At 48.7% G+C, this 12548-nt stretch overlaps 1 protein-coding gene across 6 annotated transcripts in view; it reads right to left on the bottom strand.

Moving 5' to 3' along the window:
• The window catches only part of SEMA5B (semaphorin 5B), a 259077-nt gene that overhangs the window by 109894 nt on the left and 136635 nt on the right, over nt 1–12548 (bottom strand). For all 6 annotated transcript variants that reach the window (XM_075829034.1, XM_075829039.1, XM_075829038.1 and 3 more), the window contains one exon: nt 5814–5913. In XM_075829034.1, coding sequence (XP_075685149.1) covers nt 5814–5913 — 100 coding nt within the window. The remainder of the gene's footprint in view (nt 1–5813; nt 5914–12548) is intronic.

Below are 12548 nucleotides of genomic sequence, written 5' to 3'. Positions count from 1 at the left end.
CCCGGGTAAAAGGCGGCAGATTTCCCTTCACAGAGGATTTAACCCGTCGTGTTTTGCTCTGATTTGGTAAAAAGTTAAATAATAGAGGAAATAAAATCGCCTGACCATTATTATATCATTTCTTTACAGCAGTCGCTTTCAGGTCCCTCAAATAGACAAAACAGAGAAGAACATGTTCCTGAGATTGCAGCGCTGCCAGGGGGCACCTCGCGGCTCGTACCGCTCTGTGCCTGGATACAGTAACAAAGAACACGGAGCCGACTCAGCAAAGGGAAGATTATGTGATTAATAACAAGTCACAAGAGACGTCCAAAATCCGCTCTATGTGAGATCCTGGATAATCCGCACTGGCTGACGGCCCACGGCTCCAGGAATGCAGCACGGGACGCAGGCAGCAAAACATGGAGGCAGCAGGGGACGCAGGCAGCGCAAGACAGAGGCAGCAGGGGACGCAGGCAGGGGACGCAGGCAGCGTATGACAGAGGCAGCAGGGGACGCAGGCAGGGGACGCAGGCAGCGCAAGACAGAGGCAGCAGGGGACGCAGGCAGGGGACGCAGGCAGCGTATGACAGAGGCAGCAGGGGACGCAGGCAGCACAAGACGGAGGCAGCAGGGGACGGGGTTTGTAAACCGTTCATAGTGTAGTCCAGTGCCCTAGAATTAATGGCGCTTTAAAATAAATAATATTATAGAAAAGCAAAGATGACAAATCTATTAGGTGGAACGTTATTGGCCACAGACTTTATTAAAAACTTAAACAAAATCATAAAACGTTTACATTTTACTTTAACCAAAAAACTAGAGTCCAGCCAAAGGCTCGAACCCACACTTGAAATCACTGACCGTCTACCCACACAGTGGGCGACTTTACCCCCAACCAGCGCATATCACCTCAAGGAGGCTCTATGGGCCCCACTCCACCATCGCAAGCAGATCAAGGGCAAAAGTATCCAAACCAATATCAGAAAGGTGAACACCATATAAATAAAGTTCGGTCGCACCGCCCTCGAAGTCAATGTGTCTGAACGCTAAACCTCATACCAGGGGGAAAACAAACTGAAGCCTGTTCACACGACGCCTCATCCTGTCCATATATTTCTAACCAGACCCATTTAGGAACAGTTTCAGAAAACACTAATCGAGCATCCGGAAAAAGACGAGGGATTTGTGCCACACTATTCTTCATCCGGGAAACGAGATCTATGGTACTACTCCTCCCAACATCATCACCACCTAAGAGAATGAGAATAACATTGGTCTCAGGGCAGGAATCCCTCATCTTAAAACACCAAGTCCATCAAAGCGTCCAACTTCAGGCCGCAAAATCAGAACCAAGGAACACGATCAGCTCCTGGCGGCAGCGAAAGGCTGGAACCAAAACACCTGTCCAAGGCCCATGTATGTGCCCAATAGACAAAGGAACGCGCCAGTATCCAAACGATAATACCTGTGAAAACTGGAAAGAATAACGAGAACGCTAATAATGGAGGATGAACATAGAATTTATAACAACTTGAAGACCATCTCCCAATACGCTCAATTACGGACTCACTCAATCCCGCTCTAGCAGCCGTCGTAGTGGCCCCATCCGGGAAGAGTGCGCAGAAAACGACGACTCGAGCCTCAAAGAGACGAGCAGCGGCCGTCGAGACGAGCAGCGGCCGTCGAGACGAGCAGCGGCCGTCGAGACGAGCAGCGGCCGTCGGGACGAGCAGCGGCCGTCGAGACGAGCAGCGGCAGTCGAGACGAGCAGCGGCAGTCGAGACGAGCAGCGGCAGTCGAGACGAGCAGCGGCAGTCGAGACGAGCAGCGGCAGTCGAGACGAGCAGCGGCAGTCGAGACGAGCAGCGGCAGGAGAGACGAGCAGCGGTCAGGAGAGACGAGCAGCGGCAGGAGAGACGAGCAGCGGCAGGAGAGACGAGCAGCGGCAGGAGAGACGAGCAGCGGCAGGAGAGACGAGCAGCGGCAGGAGAGACGAGCAGCGGCAGGAGAGACGAGCAGCGGCAGGAGAGACGAGCAGCGGCAGGAGAGACGAGCAGCGGCAGAAGAACGCTCTGAACCGAAACTGGGATATGGGAGACAGATCCTCAAGAACGAAAAGACGCGATTCACAACCCATTAGTCTTATGGACATATTTTTCTACCGCACTTACCGGGCAAATTACCTTTCCAGAGACTCATCTCACATGAATCCATCAGTCTTTACCTTCACGGTCAGTCTTCGATTTGGAACCAAAAACAAAGACCTGAATTTCTAAAAAACGAACCTAAATAAAAGGTCAAAACTGACTGACTTACGCGAGAGCGAGGAAGAAATTCCTCAAATCTGAAGGGCACGCAAAACAATTCAGCTTCAAACCCAGAACAACAACAAAACAGAGCAAAGCGCGGACGACGAAGTCCGAGAGACAGAATATTCCCAACAGGGAAACGACAACTCAGATTAACCCCTTCAAGGATTTGTTTAATGACAAAGTCACGAATAGGAAGGATCCGAACAGCTTCATATAGAACATCACAGCCGACACTCGCACAGGTCAGGTGCCCCGAAAAGACTCCGACAGAGGAATGAAATCTGCGAAGAACAACCGAAAGGAGAAATAGACGGATTAATGGGAAATGAAAAAAAACAACAGCGCAGCCGAGCGGGGACAAAAATATCACCGTAATGAAGCAGCCAAAACCACAAAAACGTACGAAGACCCCAAGCACAACATCAAGGGGGTGAAATAAAGCCGAACATTTATTGGGGCACCTCTCGCCTATAATGCTGGCGTAAAAACAAAAGGCCTGTAACCAAATACTAAACGTGCGCGGCGTCCTCGGAGGCAAGAAAAAGGGAGAAAATATCAACAAAATCCTCATCGCCAAGATTAATAAAAACCAAGTGGAGATTCATCACGTGGAAAAACTGCCCCATAGCAAACCCCAGCCCTAACAGCGGCAGGGGGCGACTCAAAGTATCGACCGCAAGAGAGCCTGGCGCCAACCACGCACGGGCCATATAACCAGACCTAGGGGCGCACGGGCCATATAGCCAGACCTAGGGGCGCACGGGCCATATAACCAGACCTAGGGGCGCACGGGCCATATAGCCAGACCTAGGGGTGCACGGGCCATATAACCAGACCTAGGGGCGCACGGGCCATATAACCAGACCTAGGGGCGCACGGGCCATATAAACAGACCTAGGGGCGCACGGGCCATATAACCAGACCTAGGGGCGCACGGGCCATATAGCCAGACCTAGGGGCGCACGGGCCATATAACCAGACCTAGGGGTGCACGGGCCATATAACCAGACCTAGGGGCGCACGGGCCATATAACCAGACCTAGGGGCGCACGGGCCATATAGCCAGACCTAGGGGCGCACGGGCTATATATCCAGACCTAGGGGCGCACGGGCTATATATCCAGACCTAGGGGCGCACGGGCCATATAACCAGACCTAGGGGCGCACGGGCCATATAACCAGACCTAGGGCCGCACGGGCCATATAACCAGACCTAGGGGCGCACGGGCTATATAACCAGACCTAGGGGCGCAGGGGCTATATAACCAGACCTAGGGGCGCACGGGCCATATAACCAGACCTAGGGGCGCACGGGCTATATAACCAGACCTAGGGGCGCACGGGCTATATAACCAGACCTAGGGGCACATTGCATGGACCAGGAGGGGGCAGAGCTCGGGAAGACCAACTGCCTGAAGAGCAGAACGAACGTGAGACAGAGAAGACCGTACGGGGCGGCACGCTGTGCGGCAGGTGGTGGTTCTGTAGGCCGCTCTGGACTTGTTGGTGTTCCTCTTCAAGATGGCGCACGGACTTGGTCATGACAACGATTCTGGAGAGAAAGCTAGGACTGGGAATGCTGCTGAAGTTTAACTCGCCGCTGTCTTGACGGTTGGCTGTCTGGCGGACCACTGGAATCCTCAGCAGGGAAGCCGCCTCATCCCTGTGCGCCGAAACTGCCAAACCGGAAGTCACGGTTGTCCCAGATTTGAAGTAGATGGACCGCGGACGCCCTGTTCATCCGAACGTGTTCTGTGTGCAGGGGGAGCGACGGCATCTATTTACCGATGCCAACAGGAACCACGATGTCCTCCACGGGATTCACAGCAGACTCTTCAAACATCCCCACAGGAACCACCGGCACTGCATTCCAGTCACATCGTCCTCCGCAACGTAGTCATCAGGGACTCCATACAGGAACCACTGGCACTGCATCCCCATCACATCGTCCTCTGCAACGTAGTCATCAGGGACTCCATACAGGAACCACTGGCACCAGATCCCCGTCACATCGTCCTCCGCAACGTAGTCATCAGGGACTCCATACAGGAACCACTGGCACTGCATCCCCGTCACATCGTCCTCCGCAACGTAGTCATCAGGGACTCTATAAGGTGCATTGACACATCCAGCCCTTCAACATAGGACATGAGCTCAACCAATCACCTACTGTCACTGGGGAAAACATCAAAGGCTTCCTCAGAAACAGTACAGGATAGGCTCAGGAACGCACCAATGGTGTCTCTGGGACTATCCAGGCAGAATCTACATGGAGACCACTAACAAAAGAGCGGGAAAAAAATTCCACCAAAAAACTGACGAGAATAATCCACAAAAGGAAGTAAATAATCCCATGTGGATCCCTCCTGAATGTCCGAGATCCAGGCAGTCCCCGCAGGAAATGGACACCACAATAGGAAAATTTTATCAACCGGATACAGCGAGTGCTCGTCCCCAGAAAACGCCATACAGAAGACAACCTGTGCTGTTACATAGGACTGCAGGTAACACTACTACATTATCTGTACTCAGAGAGTTATCACTGTGTTATCTGTGGTGTTACATAGGACTGCAGGTAACACTACTACATTATCTGTACACAGAGAGTTATCACTGTTATCTGTGCTGTTACATAGGACTGCAGGTAACACTACTACATTATCTGTACTCAGAGTTATCACTGTGTTATCTGTGGTGTTACATAGGACTGCAGGTAACAATACTACATTATCTGTACTCCGTTATCACTGTTATCTGTGGTGTTACATAGGACTGCAGGTAACATCTACTACATTATCTGTTCTCAGAAAGTTATCACTGTGTTATCTGTGGTGTTACATAGGACTGCAGGTAACATCTACTACATTATCTGTACTCCAAGAGTTATCACTGTTATCTGTGGTGTTACATAGGACTGCAGGTAACATCTACTACATTATCTGTACTCCGAGAGTTATCACTGTGTTATCTGTGGTGTTACATAGGACTGCAGGTAACATCTACTACATTATCTGTACTCAGAGAGTTATCACTGTGTTATCTGTGGTGTTACATAGGACTGCAGGTAACATCTACTACATTATCTGTACTCCGAGAGTTATCATTGTGTAATCTGTGGTGTTACATAGGACTGCAGGTAACATCTACTACATTATCTGTACTCCGAGAGTTATCACTGTTATCTGTGGTGTTACATAGGACTGCAGGTAACATCTACTACATTATCTGTACTCCGAGAGTTATCACTGTGTTATCTGTGGTGTTACATAGGACTGCAGGTAACATCTACTACATTATCTGTACTCAGAGAGTTATCACTGTGTTATCTGTGGTGTTACATAGGACTGCAGGTAACACTACTACATTATCTGTACTCCGAGAGTTATCACTGTGTTATCTGTGGTGTTACATAGGACTGCAGGTAACACTACTACATTATCTGCACTCATATAGTACCAAAGTGAACTTGGGGGAGAATTCTTTTAAATGACACATTCAGCTCTGCTTCATCTGTATTACCTGGCACCTACGATGAGCTGATTCCGGTTGATATCGAGGGCGAGCTGCGAGAAATCCTGCACGTCGCCATAAGTGAAGTTGGACAACCAAGGCTTGAGATCTGGAAGAGATAAAGGAGGAAAATAATGAAATCTCATTTCATCTCTAATTTTCACTCCCCCGGGCACGGAAGCGTGCGTAGTTATACGGAAGAAGCCGCGGATAACCCGCTGCTAATCCTGGGGAATAATATTGGAATCGCAGTGTAATGACAATCATAAAAATAGCAGAAAACCCTTCCTGATCTAAAACTTGTCACAGCTGAGGGTTTGTTACATTATAACAAGTCTAGACAATCCTCTGTGACCTAAAACACATCAGCAGCAAAAATCTCTCACTTGTACAGGTAGATCGTTACATTTTTACCTGCACTGATACATTGTATCAGTCTGGAGTCCAGTCTATTTACCTGACTAAGGATCACCTAGACTGGATACAACTGTAACGAACACTCGGTTCTGCGAAGTATCATGACTGTACAGGTTTTTAGACTCTTAATGTAAACAATAATGTTTATGACAGCAAGCAGAGATCTTGGAAATTATTACAAATTTAAGAGATTAAAAAGCAAATCCCGGAGCCAGACTCAGGCACTTTAGAAGGTCTTATTACTGCTCAGAACATCAATGTCCTTAATAATCGGAGAACACGAGAACCCGGAGGCTGCTAATCTTCCCTCTCCGCACCAGGCTGACATGCTGAGACTTGTAGTGTCCAGCAAGGGTGCACATACTATAGAGGCGGGCCGGGAGACTACTAGGAGGTCCTTGGAGATCTTATATTTTTGTTATTGTGCAGGAGACTCCGGCCCAGAGGAACAGCACGGACAGCAGACAACGGGGTGAGGAATTGCCAGAAGAGCCACAGAAGGGCAGGGGGGCACCAGGACTTCTGTTAATGGGAGGACCAATCATCGTGTCCTGCACCTCCCCCATTATAAAGTGTTACATTGTAACCACACAGGTGGCCCCATTCTTCCCTGTGGCCCTATGGCCTCCACCGTATGTCGCGTCGGACTGGATATTTATGTTCTGACGTGTGGACCGGACGCACTTTGTATGCAGAGCAGATCCCGGGCTCCAGGCCACTCGCTGCAGGAAGACGTTCAGAGGGAAGACACAGAGCGCCGGCCGCAGCTATTAAATGGAATATTTTTCAGGAATTACAGGACTGGGAGAAGCAGCAAATCTGCGGCCGGGGAACCAGAGGCAAAATAATCTAATCATCTTCTCAGGAGAAAATACAATAAAATGCGAGGAGCAGAGAGGAGGGGCCCCAGGAACAAGCTAAGGGGGCCCCTGTCCTAATGCTGGCCACCATTCACATCCCCATCCAGAAAAGCAGAAACTGGTGCTTGTTTGACCCTCACAGCCCAAACCCTGATTACCACCATGGGGTTGTGCCCCATTTCCACATTTTGGACAAGGGAGCCCTCAACTTCTCAACACCCATATAAAGTGGAGATGGGGACAACTTGGCCAAGGCTCCCACTCCAGGGGCCACATAATGGCTGCAAACACTGTGGTAAGAACACGCTCGTAATAAAATTCTGTAAATATCTTTACATGACCGATACTAAACAGAATACAGCACCAGGTACCACCAAATCAAGTACCACCAATCCATCTGCAAGTGACACGGTCATATCCCCACAGCAATGTAAACATGACAAAACTTACCCAGTACTTTTTCTGAGTTACATCCTGTATTATACTCCAGAGCTGCACTCACTATTCTGCTGGTGGAGTCACTGTGTACATACATACATTACTTATCCTGTACTGATCCTGAGTTACATCCTGTATTATACTTCAGAGCTGCACTCACTATTCTGCTGGTGGAGTCACTGTGTACATACATTACATTACTTATCCTGTATTGATCCTGAGTTACCTCCTGTATTATACTCCAGAGCTGCACTCACTATTCTGCTGGTGGAGTCACTGTGTACATACATGACATTACTTATCCTGTACCGATCCTGAGTTACATCCTGTATTATACTCCAGAGCTGCACTCACTATTCTGCTGGTGGAGTCACTGTGTACATACATGACATTACTTATCCTGTACTGATCCAGAGTTATATCCTGTGTTATACTCCAGAGCTGCACTCACTATTCTGCTGGTGGAGTCACTGTGTACATACATGACATTACTTATCCAGTACTGACCCTGAGTTATATCCAGTATTATACTCCAGAGCTGCACACACTATTCTGCTGGTGGTGTCACTGTGTACATACATTACATTACTTATCCTGTACTGATCCTGAGTTATATCCAGTATTATACTCCAGAGCTGCACACACTATTCTGCTGGTGGAGTCACTGTGTACATACATTACATTACTTATCCTGTACTGATCCTGAGTTATATCCTGTATTATACTCCAGAGCTGCACTCACTATTCTGCTGGTGGAGTCACTGTGTACATACATTACATTACTTATCCTGTATTATACTCCAGAGCTGCACTCTCTATTCTGCTGGTGGAGTCACTGTGTACATACATTACTTATCCTGTACTGATCCTGAGTTACATCCTGTATTATACTCCAGAGCTGCAGTCACTATTCTGCCGGTGGAGTCGCTGTGTACATACATTACATTACTTATCCTGTACTGATCCTGAGTTACATCCTGTATTATACTCCAGAGCTGCACTCACTATTCTGCTGGTGTAGTCAATGTGTACATACATTACATTACTTATCCTGTACTGATCCTGAGTTATATCCTGTATTATACTCCAGAGCTGCACTCACTATTCTGCTGGTGGAGTCACTGTGTACATACATTACTTATCCTGTACTGATCCTGAGTTACATCATGTATTATACTCCAGAGCTGCACTCACTATTCTGCTGGTGAAACTTTCACGATAGAGAACAATTCACAAGGACGCTCGTGTTTTGGAACTGGGTATCTGCGCAATATACTGAACTAGGGGGTACAACTACTGATTGGGAGGCCCAAAAAACAAGCCCCCACTTGTTACTAGGGAGTTTGCGTTGCAGAGAAACGTGTCATGTGACCTCCAGACTTCATAAATTAGCAGTACTTGATTTCTTTTTCCATCGATTGACTTCCGGCCGTATGTTGTACATGGAATGACACTCCCCAAACACCTCTCTGTGCGTTGAGCAGAGCTGAAATGGTCACGAACTTCACAATCAGCCGTCGCGAGCCTCCATTTTAGAAGCCATTTCATTGAGGCGGGAGGCGGGAGCGCGGAATGATCAATGTTTAGATGCTGGAATCTAATTCCTCTCAGTAACATCGCCAAAGGTGAAACCACCAAACAGTCAATTCCTGCCGAGGCGACCGTAACCGCGGCCTCCATTGTGCGCCTGAGCCTCGCCGGCAGGGAGGCCCCGGACAACCGATGATGGATGTGTAATATTTCACCGGTTCAGACCAGAGGAGCTGATGGGTGAAATGTCAGAGGAAAATAAATCACAAAACATCACCGGGAGCCAGAAAAACACATCAGCCGATCTGTCCGCGGTTAACCCCTCGCCTGACAGCGGAGTCAGGGGGGAGGGGCTCAGGATGGAGCAACAACATATAAAGGACCTTACATTACACCTCACGGGACAAAGCCGCCATATTCTATCCTGACCCCAATACTCATGATAAACCCGGGGACAGCGACATTCGTAACGCCCTCGAAATCAACAAATGCGGAACCGCATCAAAATTCATAGAAAACATCAATCACGCAGCAAATCAGCGAAAAAAATATTCGGAAATTTATACAGCACAGAAAAAAGCCAAAATAATCAGCTGAAAATGTCAACAAGAAAAACCAGTCAATGTGAATCACTGCCCTGTACCCCAAGTGTCATTATCCTGTACCCCAAGTGTCATTATCCTGTCCCCAAGTGTCATTATCCTGTCCCCAAGTGTCATTATCCTGTACCCAAGTGTCATTATCCTGTCCCCAAGTGTCATTATCCTGTACCCCAAGTGTCAGCGTATCATTATCCTGTACCCCAAGTGTCATTATCCTGTCCCCAAGTGTCATTATCCTGTACCCCAAGTGTCATTATCCTGTACCCCAAGTGTCATTATCCTGTACCCCAAGTGTCAGCATATCATTATCCTGTACCCCCGTGTCAGTGTCATCCTGTACCTCAAGTGTCAGTGTGTCATTATCCTGTACCCCAAGTGTCAGTGTATCACTATCCTGTACCCCAAGTGTCATTACCCTGTACCCCAAGTGTCAGCGTATCATTATCCTGTACCCCAAGTGTCATTATCCTGTCCCCAAGTGTCATTATCCTGTACCCCAAGTGTCATTATCCTGTACCCCAAGTGTCATTATCCTGTACCCCAAGTGTCAGCATATCATTATCCTGTACCCCCGTGTCAGTGTCATCCTGTACCTCAAGTGTCAGTGTGTCATTATCCTGTACCCCAAGTGTCAGTGTATCACTATCCTGTACCCCAAGTGTCATTACCCTGTACCCCAAGTGTCATTATCCTGTCCCCCAGGTGTCATTATCCTGTCCCCCAGGTGTCAGTGTCATTATCCTGTACCCCAAGTGTCATTATCCTGTACCCCAAGTGTCATTATCCTGTCCCCCAGGTGTCAGTATCGTTATCTCAGTGCCGTCCCTCAGATCGTGTTCCATCAGATCTATATTAGATCCAGTCTGTGATGCCGCATTCTATGCAGAATATTGTGGATTCTCAGCTCGGGGGACACAGAATATTTTCAGGTTTTCTTTTGAAAAACAATTCAGAATCCATTAAGCAGACGCTAATAATCAGAGATCCTCGTGTAGCGCTGCGGTGCGTCCGGCACGGCGGCGGCATCACCGGAGAACCGCACATGTGGGCGCTGCTCATGACCATTATTTTTTTCTTCTAATCTCTTGTAATGATCTTGGGTACCATCCTGTGTAATTCTCCAGTCACATCCAGAGCTGCAGTCACAGATCCCTCATTGTTTGTTTGAAGTTTTATTTTGCAGCCTCGGTTGTAACTTCAGACACGTGATACACAACAAGGCGCTTTAATGGTGTCTGAATCTATTAGTCAGGCCTGTGCGACTATTACACGCCCGTAATTCCAGAGACTTCACTCGTGACTTTCAACCAATTAATCTGGTTTAAAAGTAATAAGAATGGACGAAGATTTAATTAAGGATAAGCCACAAAAAACAAACTCAAAACGGTCTCAGAATTACAAATCGCCGGCCTTGTAAGAGTGGGGGGGGGGGGGGGGAGGGGGCGCTGGGGGGCAGGGAAGAGGCAGAGGTGCAGAGCCTCGCGCCTCCCAGAACGAACCTACAATATAATCCACTGCAGAGCAACAGCAGATTACAGAGTAGATGATGGAGGAAGAGCGAAGGTACAAGACGGCGTGCTCCTCTGTGGGCGTATCACATGGCAGGATTAGATACACCGCTCAGACGACAGTATCAAATGATCAGATTAGATACGACGCTCAGCATCGCAGATGGTATCACATGGCTTAGATACACCAGCTCCACAGTCCATTCTGCTCTCATAGGCAGACAAGGGGCAGTGATGGAAATATTGATGTCGATTTTAGGTCCTTCCACCTCCCAGCCAGAAAGGACAATCTTGCAGAATATCAGGAGCAGATCTGGACAGAGATAATAACCCTGAGACTTGTGATCCACATCCGTCAGTTCTTCAGTCAAGTTCTCATACTTTGATCCAGACGTTGTCTGTCGGCGCCGCCATTACCACGATCCGGGGGGGACGGTAAATCACACACTGAGAACCAGAGCGGTATTTTAGGATGATTCACAGCTCCTGGACGTCCTCGGGCTAAAACCTCTGATCTTCTGTGTTCAGTCTTTAGTGCATCAAACCACAAAGTCCCGAGCGAGAGCAAGAAAAAGACGAGATCAACTAAAGATTCTGAGCGTCAAGTGGGCGGAAAAGAGACCCGAAAATACAACGCTCAGCGCAATAACAGCAGCGGAGAAAATAAGGTGAAGAACCGCAGAGAACCGGCGGTCCGCAGATCTGAGAGTCAATCACCTGAGAACCCCCCCCCATAGAGAACCAGCGGTCCAAAGATCTGAGAGTCAATCACCTGAGAACCCCCGCCATAGAGAACCAGCGGTCCAAAGATCTGAGAGTCAATCACCTGAGAACCCCCCCATAGAGAACCAGCGGTCCGCAGATCTGAGAGTCAATCACCTGAGAAACCCCCCCCCCAAATAGAGAACCAGCGGTCCGCAGATCTGAGAGTCAATCACCTGAGAAACCCCCCCCCCCAAATAGAGAACCAGCGGTCCGCAGATCTGAGAGTCAATCACCCGAGAACCCCCCAACCCATAGAGAACCAGCGGTCCGCAGATCTGAGAGTCAATGACCTGAGAACCCCCCCCCCCATAGAGAACCAGCGGTCCGCAGATCTGAGAGTCAATCACCTGAGAACCCCCCCATAGAGAACAGAAATTATCTAGTAGTACATAGCCGCAGCGACGCTTCTAGGGTAGATACCCCCGTGATGCGGCATCCAGTTGTAGAGCAGCAGACATTCGATAATTCTCTAGGATAACTCCCATCACTGCCTGGTCTCTGTGTGGGGGCAGTAGTACTTAGTAGTAGCGACGCTTCTAGGGGAGATACCCCTGTGATACGGCATCCAATGGAACATGCCACCATTTTCCATATGAAATCGGAGGTATACGGGAGTACAGTATA

Source organism: Rhinoderma darwinii, chromosome 6 (genome assembly GCF_050947455.1).
Source record: "Rhinoderma darwinii isolate aRhiDar2 chromosome 6, aRhiDar2.hap1, whole genome shotgun sequence".
NCBI classification, from domain to species: domain Eukaryota; kingdom Metazoa; phylum Chordata; class Amphibia; order Anura; family Rhinodermatidae; genus Rhinoderma; species Rhinoderma darwinii.
The sequence above is the reverse complement of the archived record's forward strand: the minus strand, read 5'-3'. Positions and strand labels throughout refer to the sequence as shown.